The 20,927-nt window shown below is 45.8% G+C and overlaps 2 protein-coding genes across 4 annotated transcripts; both read left to right on the top strand.

Annotated features, from left to right (window-relative positions):
* Positions 1-3,068: 3,068 nt before the first annotated feature.
* Positions 3,069-10,381, top strand: arfip2a (ADP-ribosylation factor interacting protein 2a). 3 transcript variants are annotated; one of them, XM_027017961.2, is made up of 9 exons: positions 3,069-3,241; positions 3,691-3,793; positions 5,683-5,791; positions 5,949-6,011; positions 7,607-7,722; positions 7,835-8,056; positions 8,565-8,722; positions 8,974-9,148; positions 9,668-10,381. In XM_027017961.2, the coding sequence occupies exons 2-9, from the start codon at positions 3,698-3,700 to the stop codon at positions 9,821-9,823; spliced, it is 1,095 nt and encodes a 364-aa protein (XP_026873762.1). In that variant the 5' UTR covers positions 3,069-3,241; positions 3,691-3,697; the 3' UTR covers positions 9,824-10,381. The 3 variants fall into 3 exon arrangements, with proteins under 3 accessions (XP_026873762.1, XP_026873763.1, XP_026873764.1); XM_027017962.2 differs by having other exon boundaries at positions 3,479-3,793; XM_027017963.2 differs by lacking the exon at positions 5,949-6,011.
* A 1,881-nt stretch (positions 10,382-12,262) lies between these two features.
* On the top strand, positions 12,263-20,298 carry fhdc4 (FH2 domain containing 4; the record flags this gene model as incomplete). The annotated part of the gene is made up of 11 exons (XM_027017948.2): positions 12,263-12,586; positions 13,778-13,839; positions 14,998-15,100; positions 15,310-15,395; positions 15,747-15,847; positions 16,724-16,794; positions 16,989-17,096; positions 17,226-17,296; positions 17,644-17,761; positions 18,126-18,290; positions 18,646-20,298. Coding segments are annotated over 11 exons (2,499 nt in total), but the record flags the coding sequence as incomplete, so codon positions are not given.
* Positions 20,299-20,927: the final 629 nt, after the last annotated feature.

The raw sequence follows: 20,927 nt of genomic DNA, 5'->3' as shown, positions 1-20,927 counted from the left end.
GCGAGCCTCTGCAAAGGCGGAGTGTGCGCGCGAACCGGCTTGCAGTATGCTATAAACCGCGTTTTTATGTGCACAAAGAAAGAGCAGCTTCCAATGTCAAATGCAAAATGCACCGTTGTTTCTTTGATGTCCGAGCACAGATTCTCCAGCGAAGAACGGCTCCATTCAGTGATGTTTTAATGTGCTACCAATACTTGACAGTCAGCAGTAAGTTGATTTCAGAAGGCTTTCATCTCTGTTTTGGCCCCACCAGGCTTCTGTAGTTGACAGAGTGAAACCCCACGGTCAGACCTGTCTCTACACACAGAGGCTCTGGAGGAAGAAGGAAGAGAGAAAATATGAAGTAAATAATCTCTCTTTTTCTCATCTGCCAAAGCAAATTTTATTTTAGTTCTTTTTTAAAAAAATGTACCCTTAGAGTATTCCTGCTATAAAGGCTGTAGTACATATAAAAACATCTACTTTGAGATGTTTGGGTTCTTGGTCATTCTGAAATTGTAATTTGTGTCAATTGTAAAGTATTGCCTTTCTATACCTGTACCTAGTTCAGTTCTCTGTACTCAGAAGTCAAGCGCTTGATGATAACTGGTCTTGTTCTATGTAAAACTGCAATGTTTCCAATCACCTATTTTGAAAGCAGCTTAGGTAATGTGTCTATTTTGTGTATGCATTAATAAATTTGTATGCATCAGTTTATGCTCTATTCATAATGTAGCCAGGGAAGATTTGTGTTTCATTTTTTAGTCACGCCTATTGTGAATCCATAACATGGCATTTCTCTTTCTCTGATTAAACCACAGGCATGGCCGAAAAGGCTGGCGACTGCTTGAAACTGCACATTACAAACAGTAAAAAGAGATCAGGACCATATGCTGTAAATTGTAAAAACACAGAGCGGCATTTGTAATTGGTTTCCTTTGGAGTAATGACACAGCGGCCAAGAACTCATAAACAGCAGTAATCTGCCCTTTTTTTGTTTGTTAGTTGTTTTCTGGGATTATATAGTCTGTGTACTGCCTGCGTCTGGGGGATCAGAACCAAGGGGGCTTTTGTGACGATGCCCGGGCACTGATCATGAAATACTTGAACAAATATCATGAAAATGACCCCAAAGCACAGTCACTGAAGAGAACAACGAGCTGATCCCCACCTGAAGCGGTTTCCCTGGTCCACATGTTTGCACATGTCACAACCGTGGAAGGTTGAAAGCGCGCGTCCAAGGCGTCCTTACCAGTGTGTTTCACCCCTTGCCTAAGAACAACCTTTGAAATATTTAGTGCTGAAGCTGTACCACAATTTGCCCTCCTTTAAACCGATTATGTTCTTCCGCTTAGATCCAGTTTCCATGTAATAACCTGGTGCCGTCCCCGCTGTCTTCCATTCTACCCTCCCGCCCCACTGATAAACCTATAGGCCTCCTGCTCAAATATCTTTCTTCCCTGTTTGAAAAAAAAAAGAAAAAAGATTCCACTGTGCTCCAGCCCAGTGCTTTAAGTCTGCTTTAAGTCTGCTTTAAGTCTTTCGTGCCCTTCATCGCATTCTGTGACCGTTCTTTAAAATCTCCAGTCATGGATGAAAGATTAAATAAATAAATAACAGATGACTGAAAGATTTCCGGCAGCCTCTCCCTGCACCTGTAAAGGGCTCCTCATGTCTTTTCAGAGCGAGGGAGCGAAGCAACTGGTTTTTCGTTTGACATGCACATATTGATGTGGGTGTGAAAGCTTGCGGACTGAGGGATGCATTTCAACGGGGCAAAAACATGATTGCACCCTTTTGACCTCAATCACGAAGCCCATAAACCTTCAAAGGGAAAGAAGCCGTATGTGAGATGCTGCTCACCTCAACAGACCCACGCCCAGGACTGTCCTGCAAAAATCCCTGGATGAACGCTGACCCCTCAAAATCGTGTGTGAAATGGATTCGGTTGTTTTCACGATCTCCTGACTGATTGTTATTGTATAACTAGACTACCGGATAGGGTAAACCAAGACTCCAGTCAGATGAAGGGTTTTTAATTCAAGATATGTGATGTTTATACAGACACACAGTTGGTTTCATTAGATGACCCACTTGTGTATCAGTAATTCTCTTTGAAATCAGAACCCTCCCAGACTATGAAAATATGAGATACAATGTGCAGGAATACTCTTTCGACATTAATATTGATGTAGGTCCCAGTATGTTGGTTTATGATGCATATAGAGATCATGCTCACCTTCCGGCATGACATGTACTACTAAGGCCAAAACTAACACATGAACATTTATAAGCTTGTTGACTTTACGACGAACCATCCGTTACCCCTGCGTGAACTTTAACACGGGTGTAATTGTACGGTTTCTGCTGTTTTGGTCTGAACGCAAGTACAATTTAAGGAGACTTGTGTTAAACACAAACACAAAAGTATGAAGGTAAATACAGTTCAAGTCTCCAGTACTTTCAATACTGTCCAGTTTTACCTGTAGCTCTCCATGTGCCGGTGCATGCCAACCTTTCGATTAAAACAACTGTGTAACTTTGAAATACATTCCATGTAGTTCACCAAAGCCATGTTAACTATTCCATAATGAATCGGTGTGTTTGTTTTTATGTTTATGAAGAACCAGAGTAGACACAAAACAGCTCTCTTAATTTGGGGGAACATGGTAACCGATAATTTAGTCTGAATTATCTAGTGTGAGTGATATAAATTCCAAACAGGACTCCCCCAGTCCCCTTCTAATCGTCTTTTGGTCACTTTTTTAAAATGATGACGTGACAGATCTGACTAAACTAGCAATCAGCTCCGTTTCTCGGGTATTCCTGGTATGATGGAGACACCATGTGGCCATTTGGTTTTTCTTTTTTTAGACAAAATGCACGATAGTGTCTTTCATCTTAAAAGATTTTTCTTTAGGCTGATTAAACATTAATTTACATTTTTGTAAAATGGGTTTCCTAATCGAATCGTTTCCCAATGTATTAGGCTGCAGGCTACAGTAAGAAAGAGAACGGCGGCATAGCGCCATACAGCCCGAACCGACTGTAACGCGATGACTTCTGTCGTCACTTCCGCTCCTGAAAAAACGGAGAGGATTTGCGTTTGGGAGCAAGGCGGATTGGGAAGCATAGCTCGTGGAAATGATTTGATCGGCACTCATTAAAAATTCATTATTGGCTAAATCCAGCCACCCATAGAACGTTGCCAAAACGGCTTCAGCCCGAACTGAACGGAATTGGATGATAAAGCCGAATACAGGTAAGAAGGCGCGTTATCGCGGATTACGGGATGAGGTCAGGGATGGGTGCGGGCCAATCTGGCACTGCAGGAGATGGTGATGGTGATGAGGAGGGCAGATTACGGGCTTGGGCGCTGGCCACTTCAGATAGCTAAATATGAAATGCACCTAAGGTAAAGCCGTATCGTAAGAGTGAACCAAACCGGGTTTTGTTGGAGTCTAGGGTGGTTATGTGTAGCTGGACATGTGTGTCACAGCTGCCGTGGGATTACGTGCGCGCCGGCTGGTCGCGGCTATGCCGACGTGTCATGGTCTGCAGCTCTGTGATCCAGCGGCGGTTCTTTAGACTTATCAGATCTGGCAGCCAGCTATCCGATGTCCTCCTCCTCCTCCTGCAAGTGCCTCCAATCAAACGGCAAGTATATGCGCAGCTCAGCGTGTCGTTCTCCCACGCGTGTGCCGCGTAAAGGTCCACCATGACGGACAGCATCCTGAGTAAGGCTGCCACGATGGAGATCCCCATAAACAGAAACGGGGACACACGGACGGCTGAAGATGACAGTCTGGAGCAGGTTGGTGATTGGGTCTCTCACACACACACACACACACACACACACACACACACACACACACACACACACACACACATATATATCAGAATGAAAACAAACAGTGATGTGTCAGCTGTCTAAATCATCAAGATTAAAAAAGACCAGACACGTCACTATAGACTCAACTTTTAATTACCATATGATGTGACATTTTGTGACATTACAAAAAGAAACGTTTTGTAGCTGCTTTGCCCGCACCACTCTGCATGGGGACAGTGCCCCCAGTCCATGTCTTCCACGTTAGTGTGACTGGGTTTTGTTTTGGTTTTTCTTTCTGTAAACCATCCCATTTCACCACAGTTGTTGTCACAGTGTGTCATTTGTCTCGCGTGGCAGACTGACATTCCCTCTTGGTTTGTCCCTCTGCGCTCATGCTGCCATGCTGCTGTCTTCATGGCTCGTTTTGCACAACCTGCACACATCTCTTGGAGCTTAAAGAGGAAGGTATGGAGTCTGTGAGTTATTGAGAGCCTTATGGCGGTGTCATGCACCAAAGGTGAAGGACAAACAAAAAACACTGCCCATGCACCGGCACTGGTGTGTGTAGGTGTTTGCGTTTAAGATCAGGGAACTGGGTGAGCTGTGCGCCTCGGTGAGTTACTGCAGCGGAGTAAATAGGAAGGTCAGCTTGGGGTGAGAATGGGACAGAATAACAGGCCGATTAGTTACAGTGTCGTTATCGCATGCACTTAGATCGGTTATAATACTACCTTTGAGTTTCTGAGGAGCGTGGACGTGTCGTAATTCTTCAATTAAATACTCCCAAAATGTGCATGGAAACAACTTTCTTATAAGCAGTCTAAACATTTTGCAAAGGAGTTAATAAATGTTAGGGAGGAGTTTTCAGATGATTACGTCACATGTTTCAATCACAGCAATTGCTTCTCCTAATCTGGTCATTTTAGCTTCTCAGCTCCACCCATCTGCCTCCAGCCCTTATGATTGTTACTCATCGTTAATCATTGTTAACGTCTGCAGAAGTTTTCTTTTGATTACATTTTTCTGGACTTGAAGCCGTTGTGTATGTTGTTCTGTCCGCCGCGGTCATCCTAAGAATATGCAGATGTGTGAAATAGGGAAATCATGTCATTTCTGACTCACCCTTTCTTATCATTTGAGTTCTGTGTATTTTCAGCATTTTCCTCTTATGCAGAGCAACGTAAAAGCGTTTATTATTATGATGGCATTTGGGCTTCCTGGGGACAGAACCCATGATGGCGGTGTTGCGAACACCTTGCTCTGCCCTGTTCAGCACAGCTGCTCTGTGTCTCATTCAGCAGCTGGTGTGCACAGAGCTTCTTTCAAACAGTTTTTAGCCAAACAAACCACATGCTAATCTCACGCAGACACTGACAGAGGTGACACCACCCCCCAAACTGAATTAAACTGCAGGAGTCAGAAGACTTTTGGTGATATATATGCGTTTGGGTATTGGGTAGTTTTGATGGCTTCTGTGACAGAGACCTCTACAGTCATCTGTGAGTCCAGCTATCAGGCGTATTCCAGCCACCAGTCTTTACTGGGGAATGTTGTCCTGTAGTGCTGAGGGCTTCTTTTCCCAGCTTTCCCGTTCTTAAACTATCTGCTTCTTGAGAAGCCCTTCATGAGGAAAGTCAAGCGTTACCTGAAATAGCAAAAACAGCAGGTTTAAGCAACAGAAACATAAAGTTGTTCTAAACGATTGAAGCTAGCCACCCCCGCTGTAGACTCTGCTCTGCTGGAATGCGCAAAGTCGAATCCCCCGACGTTAACTGAACCTTTCCCAAGCCTCCTGCAGGACTGAACCTGTTCCAGCCAGGCTGGGCAGGACATACCTGAACACCATCGAATATCCTCTCGATCGTCTCCAGGACCTGCAGCAGGTGATGGTGTCTGGGCCCAACCTGAACGAGACGAGCGTCGTGTCCGGAGGCTACGGGGCGGCCGCCGAGGTCATCATCCCCACCTGCTCAATTAAAGGTGTTTGCAGCATCTTTTACCAACACTGGGCACTGGGCACGTCATTGGGGTGCGAGTCTAGAATCGTGGCAGGTAGAATTAGCAGGGAGTCGTTATGCTCAACATCTGTCGTCCAAATCTTTATTTTCTTTTTTTTTTTGCCAACATATTTTTTTAGGACCAGCTATACTTTTCAATGAAGAGTATTTTGAAAGAAGATGCGGTAACGCTCCCAAACCAGGTGTCTTTTATACACCCATATGAGCTGATTTTCATACCTTGAATTTTCCCATTCTTTCTCTGCCTTTCTATCAGCGAGGAGCATGTTTGAGACTTTTTGTTTTTACACAAAGCACGTCACTTTTCCACAGGCTGTAAAGAGGACAGAGACATACTGGCTGCATGCTAGTTTATGATGGGAACACTAACACAAGATTGCACTTCCCTTATGAATGTATTTATGTATGTATGTATGTATGCATGTATGTTTGTATGTTTTGTAGAACAGTGCTATATACAAGCTTTTTTCATGATGTTATGCCAAATAACTCAGATTAACGCAGATTGTGCAGCAACAAGGCAATGTGGAATAAGTAGTCCTTTTTGGGGCACTAGACCTGCAATGTAAAGCATATACTCATTTTTCTCCATTGCTTATTCAACTCACCTTTTCTTTCATATGGTCTGTTGCCATCGTTCCCTGTTCTGTCCTCTTTCAGTGCTAAATGTTCCCATCGACCTTTGACCCCTCACCTTAATCTTGCCGATCACTTAGCATTGTTGCTGTTATTCTTCTTTTCCTCCTGCTGTTTATTTACTTTTCTGAAATCATTACCGTTGTTTTCACGATAACACTTTTTTTTTTACAGTGTACTCACTGTATTCTCTGTTCCCACCCATACCTCCTCACCACGCTGCCTTTGACCCTAACCTCACTGCACCTTTAACCCCAACCTCGCCATGCCTTACTCCGCACTACACCCTCACATCCAACCTTCACCCCAACAATACCCCGACCCTCACCCTCACCTTTAACCCCACCTTCACCCCTAGCCTCACCCCTGTCTTCACCCCAATCATACCCTGACCCTCACCTTCACCTTTAACCCCACCTTCACCCCTAACCTCTCCCCAATCATACCCTGACCCTCACCTTCACCTTTAACCCTCACCCTCACCTTTAACCCCACCTTCACCCCTAACCTCACCCCTGTCTTCACCCCAATCATACCCTGACCCTCACCCTCACCTTTAACCCCACCTTCACCCCTAACCTCTCCCCAATCATACCCTGACCCTCACCTTCACCTTTAACCCTCACCCTCACCTTTAACCCCACCTTCACCCCTAACCTCTCCCCAATCATACCCTGACCCTCACCCTCACCTTTAACCCCACCTTCACCCCTAACCTCACCTTCACCCCTAACCTCTCCCCAATCATACCCTGACCCTCACCTTCACCTTTAACCCTCACCCTCACCTTTAACCCCACCTTCACCCCTAACCTCTCCCCAATCATACCCTGACCCTCACCCTCACCTTTAACCCCACCTTCACCCCTAACCTCTCCCCAATCATACCCTGACCCTCACCCTCACCTTTAACCCCACCTTCACCCCTAACCTCACCCCTGTCTTCACCCCAATCATACCCTGACCCTCACCCTCACCTTTAACCCTCACCCTCACCTTTAACCCCACCTTCACCCCTAACCTCAATGCTCCATCCTTACTCCTCCTTTCATTCCCGCCACTCTTTTCTTCTTGACTTCTTGTCGAGGTGTCTTCCAGACGACACGTCTGCGTGACCTTCAGTCTTCCTCTCTTGCCACCAGCACACGCCATGCACCCCAGTAGCAGCAACCCATCCTCCATGTCTGAGGAGACCACGCGTGGCATCGCTGTGGAAAAGTTTGACAGCATGAAGAAATGGGGCATTAACACTTACAAGGTGCGTTTCCTTCCTGATCCAGCACGATCTGAGATAATGACCACAGCAAATCATCAGCCAGCGACTGTCTTTCCTCTCTCTCCTCACTCCGCCCTTCCCACCGGGCCAAAAGTGCACCAAGCAGATGTTCTCGGAGCGCTTCGGGCGCGGCTCCCGCACCGTGGACCTGGAGCTGGAGGCCCAGATCGACGTGCTGCGCGACACCAAGCAGAAGTACGAGCACGTCCTGGGTCTGGCCCAGGCGCTCACTGAGCACTTCTGCAGCATGGTGCAGACGCAGCAGGCCCTGGGTGACGCCTTCGCCGACCTCAGCCAGAAGTCCCCGGAGCTGCAGGTACAGCACCTGCCACTCCTGCCAGTGTCCCCTGGTTTGTCCCCCGGTTTGTCCCTCGGTTTGTCCCCCGGTTTGTCCCTCGGTTTGTCCCCCGGTTTGTTCCCCTGGTTTGTTCCCCGGTTTGTCCCTCGGTTTGTCCCCTGGTTTGTCCCCTGGTTTGTCCCCCGGTTTGTCCCCCGGTTTGTCCCCCGGTTTGTTCCCCAGTTTGTCCCTCGGTTTGTCCCCCGGTTTGTTCCCCGGTTTTGAATTGTTAGGAGAGTTCATCTGGTTTTATCTAATTTGCTGAATTTGATATATACTGAGTAATATGAACTGCTAGTTAGTAGTTAATTAAGCTTCTAGTCATGCTTCGATTATAATATTGATGGTAAAAATGTCCAAATGTTGCTTTTAGATTAGTAAATCTAGTCAGATTAAAGTAAGATTAAATCATCTGTAGTAAGTGTACTATTGAGTATGCACAAGGATCACTCAGAAGTATCGACACTTACATGCTCGTCCTTTTCAGGACGAGTTTGGCTACAATGCAGAGACCCAGCGGCTGCTGTGTAAGAATGGGGAGACCCTGCTGAGTGCCATCAACTTCTTCGTGTCCAGCATCAACACCCTGGTCAACAAAACCATGGAAGACACACTAATGACCATCAAGCTTTACGAGAACGCAAGGTACAGCAACCTGAGTGGTAACACTCTGAACGAACACTGAGGGAGGTGTTTACCCCTTGAAGCCATTTATCAGAAAGGCTGAGTTCACTTTTTTCCATGTCATGTGATCTTTCCCTAACATTTTTTAATTAGCCTTGGAGGACGTTCTTCTGGGTACCAGTCACTCAGGTGTGAAAGGAGCTGGAATATTTGTAAAAATGCTTCCACACTATGTTCACTAAGAAGAGATCTGTGCGTGTGTGCGAGTGTAGGTTGGAGTACGACGCCTACAGGACAGACCTGGAGGAGATGAGCGTGGGACCGCGGGACGCTGCTGCCCTGGCAGGCATCGAGATAGCACAGCAGGACTACCACGTCCACAGAGACAAGTACGAGCGTCTGCGTGGCGACGTCACCATCAAGCTCAAGTTCCTGGAGGAGAACAAGGTATCTGACATCTGCTGTCCATGGCTGGTCATCACTGCCGTGGGCGCTCTGTAACGCCCGCTAAAGTTCAGTGTATTGGTGATCGGTCGATCAGAGAATCGTTCCGATAATTCGGACTGATTTCATGGTTAATGCGTGAGGTCAGTTTCTTTAAACCCCATTTAGGTGTATTTTGTGTAGGTGTATTTTGAGGGTAGACAGTTGGAGTGTGTAGAACTGTTGATATACACAATTCGTCTTAGCGATTCTCTAGTCCTTAATCAGTGCACCGTTTCTGACCACAGGATCAATATGGACCGGATAATTTTGGAAGTGGCAGTGACACTTCTTCATGTAACAACCCCAGGCAAAACTACTGTACCATGTGAACTTGTAGCGGCTGAACATCCATGTCCACAACTGTACCATGTCGGTGTTAACGCTGTGCTGGGAACGGTGCGCCATCCAAACTCTGGTCAGCAATGGTCCTGTGAAAAGAGACTGACCAATGATGAGCCTGTGTTAACGTGTCATTGGCAGGTGAAGGTGATGCACAAGCAGCTCCTCCTCTTCCACAATGCAGTCTCCGCCTACTTCGCTGGCAACCAGCATCAGCTGGAGCACACCCTCAGGCAGTTCAGCGTGAAGCTGTGGCGACCTGGAGCTGAGCGTCCGTCCTGGCTGGAGGAGCAGTGACGTGCCCCCCCCGGGCCTCCGCAGACACGGGCCGGCCCACGCGTGGAGGCTTTTGGCCCGAGCTGGTGGGCAGGAAGGCGGTGAGGGCCTTCGCTGTTCACGCACCATGAAAGCAGATCTGGTTTATTTGAAACCAGCTTGTATTTGGATGAACCGGAAAGGAGTGAGACGTTTTTACTTTCCGCTCCCATCTTTTGTGTTTGTATTGAGATTTTTGAGATTATTTTGGATGGGTTTTTTTTGTTTTTTTGTTTTGTTAAACAAAGTATAACATGCCCACATATGTGGCAGGCACCTTCTAGGATAATCACCTATAATTTAGACTGAGAATTAAGTGTTGTTTGGTGAGTGTGTGTGTGTGTGTGTGTGTGTGTGTGTGTGTGTGTGTGTGTGTGTGTGTGAACATGGACAGCAGTGCATGCTGGAGTGGATCATTATAATGGACCATGTTCACAATAACTGTTTATAGTATATGTTATAAAAAGGTAATTAATGTATATTATTGTGTAAATTACAGTGTAAAGTCCCACATATCAGATTAAACACATTTTGAAAAGATTCTGGCATTTAATGAGTTTTATCATTTTAACTCAAACTGAAGTCGTCACTGACTATATCAGTCCCTCACTCTGATGGCCAGACTATTGTCTCAATATTATCTCAGTCTCAATTGACTATATCAGTAACTACTGAGCTGACGCAATTTCAACTTCCACACAAAATTCCAATGAAAATCATCAGTGATTCTACATGATTTCTGTTGAATGTAGAGAATTTACACTGAATAATCCCATCCTATGTTTCTTTGCACACCTAATCTTCCACCATTCGCTCGTCCTTTGAGATGTCTCTCTAAGCAGCAATAGCTCACCGTTCATTAACCTCCACTCTTCATGATTGGATTGTTGATCTTTTAAAATGCTACAACAATGTTTAATAAGCTTTGTGTTAATTGTGGTCATCAAACTGATTTTTTTTAAGAATCATGAAAAAAAAAAAAGGATTTCTACTTAGTAGCCTAGAGGATTTTTCTTCAGAAGTATTTTTATTGTTAACGCTTTATTTATTCACATGGCTGTCCATGTCTGTCTGTCTATCTGATTTTATTGATAATAGTTATGGCCTTACAAATGACTCTACCACAAAGGGTTCGTCGGGATCAGAATTCTCTGTATTTCAGATGCAGGGGTTTGCTTTGGCATACTGGACACAGGACACACATCGAAATAAATACACAAGCCACAGTGCATATGTACATGTAACTTTAGGGGAAAATATATAAGGTGCAGGAATAAACACAAGATGGTGAAGCTCAAATAGGCCTAACAGGTTGTTTCCAAAGGTCAAAGACTGTAGGATGATATGAAGTAGGTTATTGTATTTTAATATTGATTTGTTGGTTTTCATAAAGGCACGACCAGAACAACATATCATCAGTAGGCATTTACGTGTCTTCACTTCCTCCGGCAAGCGTTCACTAGATTTGTTATTTTAAGTCTTATTTTGGGTCAGAAAAGATCACTTGCCGTTAAGATGGATTGTTTTTATAAATGCAATATTAATGCAATTATATATTTATATCTATGCTTTATTTTAGATGTAAAATTACAAAAGGGGGAATAACTGAGTTATGGTGAGTTTCCAAGGTTCAGCAACAAACTAGGGAACGTGCGTTTTGTGGAAATACTACAACCAAAATGAAATGAACTAGATTACTAACGGGGCGAGCGCGTAACGGGGCGAGCGCGTAACGGGGCGTGCCAGGACCAGCGCAGGTAAAAGCGCTCCAGCTCCTCCCCGCCAGCATTGCACAACGTCGCAGGCGTTGAGGGCAAACACCAGGCGAAGCACTGAAGTTCCTCATATTCCGCCTCTAATGCTCATTTTAAGCAGGTAAGTGACTGTTTTACTTTGTAAGTGATATTTCGTCTCTGAAAGCAAGAATACGTTTCAGAGCTTCTGCTTTTTTGACGGTCTTTCTGCTCTGTAAACCACGTAACGAGTGTCATTAGTGAATACGTTTTTACGCGCGGTAGTTTTACGCGGAGTCACAGCTATTATTCTCTGCTTCCTGCTTTGTTAAAAAAAGAACGCTCATGGACCCGGCTTCCGTTTAGCGTGTCAACTGTGATGCGCTGGTCTAACCACTCTCTCCATTTCCCTGACAGCGTGGGCAATCACAAGCTTTTGCCCTGCACTTAAAAAATGGAGCTCCGGCTATAGTGTCCCCAACTGCCACAAGCAATGGCAGAGCTACCACCTCCACCTCCACCTCCTTCTGCTCCACAAGCGCCTCCTCCACCTCCTCCTCCCCCTCTGTCCAGCCCACCTCCTCCTCCCCCTCTTTCTGGCCCACCTCCTCCGCCTCCTCCACCTCCACCTCCTTTTGCTCCACAAGCGCCTCCTCCGCCTCCTCCTCTCCCTCTTTCCGGCCCTCCTCCTCCTCCTCCTCCTCCACCTCCCCCTCTTTTCGGCCCACCGGCGCCACCTCCTCCGCCCCTGGCGCCCGCCCTTGGCGGGAAGCCGCTGACCAGAGGGTCTAGGGCGAGCTCCAGGATGCGCAGTTTTAACTGGGAAGCCATTCCCCAGGCCACCGTGCTGGGCAAACACAACATTTGGACTGCCGAGAAGAAGAAGGAGTACGAGCTCGACACCCAGAGGATGGAGGAGCTCTTCAGTCAGAGAGAGCAGGCCGGGGGTGTGAGCCGGGGCTCCGTACGTCGGAACAGAGGCGCACCGAGCAGCGGCCAGGCAGCGGAAGTGGTCAGTGGCAGACTTTTGTCTTTCCTTTTTTTCTTTTTTTAAACAGTAGGCAACGCTCCGTATATGTGATAGTGAGTCATACTGTCCTGGCGTTGACTGTCTATGTGCACTCAAGGCCGTGAGACTGTAAAGGTCATAATGTTTTCATGTGGTCTCATCATTAATGCCAAACGCTTCGTGATACATTTATGACACTAATTTTCATTACTTCCAGTCTGATCAGAACCCAACTAAAACGTATCGGGCAAAATGGCCTTACGCAATTCACTGAAGGTGGCGATTGAGGTTTAAAAGTGTATTTTTTTTAAGTAATAACTATACAGTTAAAACTCATCGCTGTCTTAACATAATTTAGTTCTGTTAGTATGTCCTCACTTCATGTTCTCAGATCTGGTGTTTTCTTGAAAAACATCACTATGACTTTAAGATACGTTTCCAATTGGATTTCATTTCTGTGAGCGGAGATTTTTTTAATTGTGAGATATGGTGTTGTAATCGTACGATGGTGTCGCCCTGGTATGCAGAGGATTATTTCAAAACATATCCTGTTTATCTGATTTGTGTTTTCTCTGGTAGCCAGACAAAATGCACATCTTAAACTGCCTTTATTTATTTAGATGTTTAATGACACCACATGTCTGTTAATGGTGTAGGATCCTTGCTTTCACATTATGAACATTTTATTTCCCGTTTCTTTGATCTACACCCTATGAAGTTCTTTTGTTCATTTCATACTTCTTTGTATATGCTAGATGGTTGGGTGGATACATGTCTATTATTAATACCTTGCATTTGACCAGTACTGTGATGTGGTTAGCTTTATTTTATTACCTGTTTGGCTGTGATTGTTTTGTGGTCCTTCCATGCATTGTGTAAGCAACAATCAGGATGTGTTTGTTATAGATACACATAGTTCTGCAATTGTGTGTGATGTAATCAGATTTTTAGTTTACTTCTGTATAATAAACCGTAGAAAGGCTCAGAAAAATGTGCAGGATTTGGGGCTATCAGTGTTCATCTGCAACGAACCTAAGTCCAGTGCTACAGTCAATAATCAATAACACTGATGAGCCTGTGTGTGTGTGTGTGTGTGTGTGTGTGTGTGAGTGTGTGTGCGCGTGTGTGCATGGTGTGCGTATGTGTGTGTGTGCATGTATGTGTGGTGTGTTTGTGTGTGTGTGTTGCTATCAGGTGGCTATTCTCAACCCCAAGAAAAGCATGAACATTGGCATTTTCCTCAAGCAGCTCAAGAGGTGAGTGTTTGGGCCTCCGACCTGGACACGGGACCCATGCCAGGCCCAAATCCAGCCCGTCCGTTTCCTGTCAAGTTCTGGGTGGGGTTTCCACGGAAACACACATGTCTCGGCAAGCAAGGCATCTGAAAACTTCTTGACTGCACCAATGGAAGACAGAAGTTATTTTCAGAGATAAAGGGAGTCAAATCATCAGGCTGCTCAGGCAGTGTCATCAATAGCTCAAACGGGGACAATGTGATAGACTTTGAGACACGGATGGATCGATGTTCAGATGCTGGAGTAGCTTGCATCTGTGCGTACGCACAGGCACATGTGAATTTGTCTGTGCTAGCAGGCTGGGGCCTGTTCTATGGTGAGGTGTTTTCTGTGCTTTACTAAGGGCTCCTTAGCGGTGATGACACAGTCTGACGTCTGCCATTCCCTCCGCTAACCAACCTGCTTCCCCCTAGGCGTTTAACCAACACATCATATGCATTCGGTACAACGTCATTGCGGTGTAGGGTGCGTCTGATTGGTTGAATGCAGCCAACCCGTGTCACGTGTTGGAGTCTTATGGAACCCCTGTAGCTATTTGATTTGCTAATAGCTCCGCCCTGGATGAACCCAGGAGAACTGCTCATGCAGGCCTTTCCAGACGAGACTAAGACAGACAATTACACATGACCTGCGGTAGTGATGCATGTCTTGACTTGTCCTTGTGGTTGGTAACAGAAGTCGTGGACTTGGAGAAAGGGACGAGTGATATACTGATCACAGTGCATTAAATCGGATCATGATACCAGTACTTCTGTAACCCTAACCAGCGGCATTTTTTAAACAAAGATTAGACCGGTTACAGGAAGTCTGCAAACTTCAAACAGTTTTGTCACACGTCAGATCTTATATTGCGTTATTGTATTTAGTTTTTTTCAAATTCTTGATTATTTCCTTCTCACCTTCTTAATTATTATATTTTGTACATATTTTTATTATACTTATATTATACTCATATTTTGTCATTTATAACTATTTTCATTGAAGTATTAAAAAATTTAAAAAGCAATTAAAACAAGATTTCTAACAAATCTTTAAAATGATTGTAAAAAGTCTGGCTCTAGCCATATAAAAATAAATATAAAAATGGTCCCATATAACCCCTGTACCACCCTCATGCAGGTCCGTGAGCGAAATGATAGAGGACATCTTCAAAGGCAGGACTGGAGCCTTTGGTTCTGGGAAACTGGAAGAACTGTTCAAACTGCTACCTGACACTGGAGAGGTATATTTATTGACAAATCCATCCAGCGCACACAACCGACCAAATCCCCTTCAAATATTTTTCCCCTTAGTGTCGGCTCATGTCGTGTTGATGTGAACTAACATTCACATGTGGGCTTGCTCAAAATGTATTTAATAATAATTTTTTCTTGTCTTGTGTATGTGTGTGTGCGTGTGTGTGTGTGTGTGTGTGTGTTGTTATGGTTCCAGGTGAGACAACTTCTTGCTTTTAAAGGAGACTGCTCAGGCCTCACTGAAGCGGATCAGTTCATGGTACAGCTTGTAAAGGTCCCAAGGTCAGTCACACCTCACAGACACTCAGGACTGTTGTGTGCATTTGTCTTCTCTATAGTGCAGAATGTTTGTAATGCATCCAGTTTGTTTTAGCAGCCGTGCACTTTTTTTCTGTTAAAGCCGTAGTTTGACTTCATGCACTTTTGTGTTACACCAAGGCTAATGAAGTGTAGACCTCAGTTAGCCTCATCTAAATCGCATTGTGTTAATTAAGTTTTCCAGTTTTCTCTTCTTGTTCTTCATACTTTTTTGTTTTAATCGATTCTTTGAAGTCTATTTAGTTTTGAATGTAAAACAGTCCATGTATGATACGAGTTTGATTCGTTGCGTCTTCACTTTTCATCTTCAACTAGCTATGAAGAACGACTTAAGTGCTTAGTCGTGAAAGATGAATTTCCGCATTTTATGGAGGAGGTGAATCACTCCATCGCCATCATGACTGCTGCAGGGGAAGGTACCATCACACTATCACCCAGGTTCACCATCACACTATCACGCAGGTTCACCATCACACTATCACCCAGGTTCTTGGTTCCAGTGGCCCACTGTGGCCAGTGTTTGTGCGTTATTTTGACCCTCTGAACCCTCTGATGTGGTATTTCTCAGTCTTGCTCCTGAAGATCCCCAGTACTGCGTGTCTTTTTCCCTTCTCCCATCACACCTTAATCACCACCTAGTCAAACACCTGGGTGTGTTGTTTGCAGGAAAGGGTGGGGCTCGTCACAGCTAAGCTATGTTATGTTTACCTCGTATCCAGCTTTATATCCATGTTCACTCTTCAGCTCAGATGAAAATGGCATTTTATTTGTCTTGTATTTAGCCAAGTACCAAAGTTTAATCTAAGAATTAGATTTTTTTCTTTTATTTTGCCAAAGCCTTTCTGAGGTGTTAGATCTCAGGATGTTTTAAGCTTTTTTATTAAAGCACTTTGAAATGCTGTAGTGTATGAAAAGTACTCTACATTAAATGTGCCTTACCTTTTACAATGTGGGGGCTTTTTTGTTTATTTTTAAACATTGTAGGCGATGTTGTCATCCTTGTATCCATATGTGGTTAATATGTGACAGTAGTTTGCATGAGAGATCTTTTTCCAGTGTCTGGATATGACACTGAATGTCAAATCCACAAAGTAGTTTTCAGAATCTATACAGACAAATGTTGACTTATGGCTTCACCTCAAGCTGTTTTTTTTAAAAATAATTTTTATACACACTAAGATACACAACTGAACACTTCAGGTGATTCTAGTTTTCATGTATGGCCTGATACCAAAAATGGTTTTTTGCTTGTCTGTAAACAAACCGTTGTTTCTGTCTGCAAACTCGTGCAGAGCTGCTGGACTGTGCTGACCTCCACTCCATTATCCGCCTGGTGTTAAAGACTGGGAACTACATGAACTCTGTGAGTACTTCTTCTTCTTCTTCTTCTTCTTCTTCTTCTTCTTCTTCTTCTTCTTCTTCTTCTTCTTCTGCTTCTGCACATGCATGAGCACAGGCAGACCACTGCAGTGCGGCGTGAGTGCTCAGGTGGCCTGCTGTGCCCTGGCGGGCCCTGAGCTGACCCGTGCCATGTTCTGTCCCTCTGCCTCTCGCCAGGGGGGCTATGCAGGCAGTGCAGTGGGCTTTCGCATGACATCACTGCTGAAGCTGGCCGACACAAAGGCCAACAAGCCAGGAATGAACCTGATGCACTACGTGGTGATGGTAAGAAGACCAGGGCCGAAGGCTACGTTATGCAAATGAGGCATCTCGTCATTGCTTTGTGTGTGTGTGTGTGCTGTGAGCATTGTCAGATTTTAGATGAGTGCTCTGTGTGGTTGTTTTTTTTTCCAGCAAGCACAGAAGAGTGATCCCGCCCTGCTGCAGTTCCCCGACCTGCTCCCACACGTTGGAGATGCAGCAAGGTACACGGCACATTTGAACATCTGCGTCTGATCTGTATTATTACGGACTCCTGCTGACGCAATATCAGAGCATTAACGTTGGGAAAAAACAGGATAATTAATCACGCTGTGACGCGACCCGTTTTTTGCGAAGCGTGGCACGTTTGCTGAAGTCCAGAAAACGTTGCTTTTGTGTACTCCTGGAGTCCGACATGATGTTGTTGTTATTGTTGTTGTTGTTTATGCTGATTGGTTGTCCTCCTCCTCTTTGCTCCAACCATGCAAACCTTTCGAACAAATGCCCCTCTGGTACCTGAAGCGGTGAACATCATGGAGTGTTACATCAACATGTGTTCATCCCTTTGCAGAATCCATAAACAGGAAATCGAGTTAGAGTTCCAAAAGAAAGTGCGTGAGGTCCAGGAGGTAAGGAATGCTGCGGATAAACAGGCTGACCTGGCCACGCAGATGAAAGACTTTTTTAAGGTAACACCTCCCCCTCCATTTTCTGTCTTAAATTACCCACTTGCATCGTAACGAACTTTAAAAAGTCACACAACGGAACAGAGGGACTGCAGAATCATAAACAAAATAGTACTGAAACTGCTACAGTTATTTGGTTGCTTTAATGTCATACTCGTTGGACAGAATGTTATTTCAAGATATCGCCGATGAACCTAGTTAGTCGTAATCAGATCTCGTTCTGGGAGTCTATAAGACTTTAGAGAACGTTTAACTCTGGAGTCGCAATGGCCTGCCTTAATGCGTCGCGTCTTTTACCGGCTGGGACGGAGCCATCCTCCAAGCGGCCACTCTGCGTTCGTGACTGCTCTCCACCCGTTGCTCACAGCATGCCGAGTCCGGAATTGCCAAAACAGAGGACTCCTTCAAACGCCTAAACGAGATCACGGCGTCCGTGGCTGACTACTTCTGCGAGGATCCGGGGGAGTTTAAACTGGACGAGTGCTGCCTCATCTTCCACTCCTTCTGTGAACGGTTCAGGCGAGCTCTTCAGGTAACGCACCCCTCCCACCACAGGGCAACGGTGTTGGATTCTGTCTCGTTCTCTCGGAGTAGAATGTGTGCGGTATTTTAACTTCTATAACTCCAAGGGCCTGCTGGTGTGAGTTATTCCTCTCTCTTAACGTATCTTCATACCTCTCGTATTTGTTGCAGCGTAGCTTACTGGAAAAAAAAAAACATGCTTTAAAATGAAGGTTATTTATGTTTTGGGTGTTTCATACTTATGTTAAATAGGCATTGAAGAGCATTGTTTCTGATACAGATTTTTCAAGAGTCAAAATCTATGTTTTACCTGCTTTTCATAGCCGAGTGAAAATTTCAAAGTTGTGTTCAACATCTTTCCTCAGGAGAACACGGAGCGTGAAATGGCCGAAGTGAGGCGGAGACAGCGGGAGAGACTGGAGTCTGCATCCAAGCGTCGGTCAATTGCCACCTGCTCCGCACGAGACAAGGACATGGAGGGGGTAGCGCTGGAGACGGTTCTCCAAAAGTTCCTCACTGCCCCTGGGTCCAGCAGGAGATCCAGGACACCCTCTCCAACAGCGATGGGGCTGAGACTCGCCGAGATCACTTCGCAAGACAACTGTCTCTCCAAAGCATCCAAAAAGCCCAGCAATGCCATAACCATGTCCCAGAATTCCTCAGATAAGGAGAACGTGGAGGACAGTATGGAGGTAACTTCTAAAAAGCCAGAGACCAAAATTTCAAGTCCTTCGTGGAAAAAGGCTGGGAACAGCCCTGCACCGAGTCAGCGAGTGTCTGTGGCAGCAAATGAGGATGAGGAGAGTCAAACGACAGCGGAAGAGGCACAAAAACTAAGGGAAGTGTCACAAAAGGTGCTACGTTACCAGTCCAGCCGAGGGAGCATGTCCTCAGGTGAGTACCTTTCCCCACTCACCTCTCCATGCAAGCGGACCTTCCAGGACCGGGAGAGACTACTGTCTGTTTCCACCGGCGGGGACGCCCCCAAACCTAACATAAGCCCGCTGATTCTGTTGGAGATAAGCACTGACAAGCTCAACCGCCGACACACCATCGCCCTGCCCACGAAGGCCTCGCTAGGAAGCGAACATGAGGAAGACCTGTTTGTACCCGGCGAGCCTGCAGATAGGCGCCCGTCTGGAGATCAGGTTCTGCCTTTGGGAAACATCGTGAGGATGAAGTCTGTGGACAGCTGCCTTTCTCCCATGAACCCGGAAGCCACGTCAGAGTTAGTTATGGATGTATCTAATGGAGTGGCAGTGGGTGCTTGGAGTGGCCCGGGCACGCCGGCGCAGTCGGGCACACCGGCACATATGGGCACGCCGGCACAGGCAAGCACACAGGCACAGTCTGGCATGCCGGCACAGGCGAGCACGCCGGCGCAGACGGGCACGCTGACACAGTCTGGCATGCCGGCACAGGCGAGCACGCCGGCGCAGACGGGCACGCTGACACAGTCTGGCATGCCGGCACAGGCGAGCACGGCGGAAGTGAAAGCAAAGCCCGAGGAAAGCTGGCCCGACTCACGGCGGGGTAACACTTCCCGAAGCAGCCAGAGCAGAGAACTCTCTCGCTTCTTGTCTTTCTTTAAGCGCTTGGGCGAAAAAGGCAGGTCAAGCAGCAAAGAGACGGAATCCAGCAGCGTGGACCCATAACAAGAAGAGCTGCCACTGAAGAAAGAGTCTCAGTGCTCCTTCTCCATTCCGTCTCTTCATGTGACATGGATGTCACTGGGGAAAAAAAAACTGAAGAGGTGCGATGTACTTTTTTTTTCATGTCCTGAAAAGTGAACAATATGAATGATACTGTAAAGGTGGTGATGCACATGCAAAAAGAAGGCATAGACTGGTAACGTTTAATTTATTACAGTGAAGTATAGGGACATTACAAAGCTGCAATTCCACCAATGTTTCACTTGGCTGCACTGTTTGACAAAAATGCCCTCATTGTAACAGGCACTAGCTCAGTGGGAAAATTACAATGGCTCCTTTCAATAAAATAGACTTCAATAATTGCAACTACATTGCCACTTATTGCAAGAGCAATAAGCCATGTGATGTATTAAAAACATATTAGTGGGTCCATGATGACAGGTGACATGGTTAAAGATGGATCTGCATTATTTGGACAAAAAAAGTATTTACATTTCTTGTGAAAGCTGTGATTTTGCAGAACACCCACACAGCTCTCTTCCGGCCCGACTGACATTAGTCGGGGTTCTTGCAGCATGTATTAAAAAAAAGTTGCGATCTGTTAGAGGGCTAATTTGCATATTGCTTCCCTGTGCGATACCAGCATTGCGAACGCGAGCACTGCGACGGGGAGTAACAGCCGCTACGCTGTGCCTCCGAACCGCGTGCATGTAACAGGAGATGAAGGAGTGCCCTCCTCAGCTGCCCGAGACTGCTGGCTGAGTGGGGTGAGGGCAGGGTTGCGGCCTTCCCCAGGGAGGCTGAGGAAGGGCTGGGACTACGTGAGGTGGTCGGAGAGGCTGCAGAGGTTTCAAATATGGCCTCTAGGCAGAAGATGCAGCCGTGTGCTGTTTTACACAGCAGTTCGTCCTGTATCTGGACAGTGTTTTGAGGAGGCTTGCAACTTGTTGATAACAAGAGAAATACCTTTAAATTCTTACATCCAGTTTAAGTTT

Source organism: Electrophorus electricus, chromosome 15, assembly GCF_013358815.1.
Source record: "Electrophorus electricus isolate fEleEle1 chromosome 15, fEleEle1.pri, whole genome shotgun sequence".
NCBI classification, from domain to species: domain Eukaryota; kingdom Metazoa; phylum Chordata; class Actinopteri; order Gymnotiformes; family Gymnotidae; genus Electrophorus; species Electrophorus electricus.
The sequence above is the reverse complement of the archived record's forward strand: the minus strand, read 5'-3'. Positions and strand labels throughout refer to the sequence as shown.

Bases quoted from the DNA above. Each gene is read 5' to 3' on its own strand.
- arfip2a (XM_027017961.2), top strand. From the start codon at position 3,698: ATGACGGACAGCATCCTGAGTAAGGCTGCCACGATGGAGATCCCCATA. The intron at 3,794-5,682 runs GTTGGTGATTGG...GATCGTCTCCAG, and splicing joins AAGATGACAGTCTGGAGCAG to GACCTGCAGCAGGTGATGGT. The intron at 8,057-8,564 runs GTACAGCACCTG...CGTCCTTTTCAG, and splicing joins AGAAGTCCCCGGAGCTGCAG to GACGAGTTTGGCTACAATGC.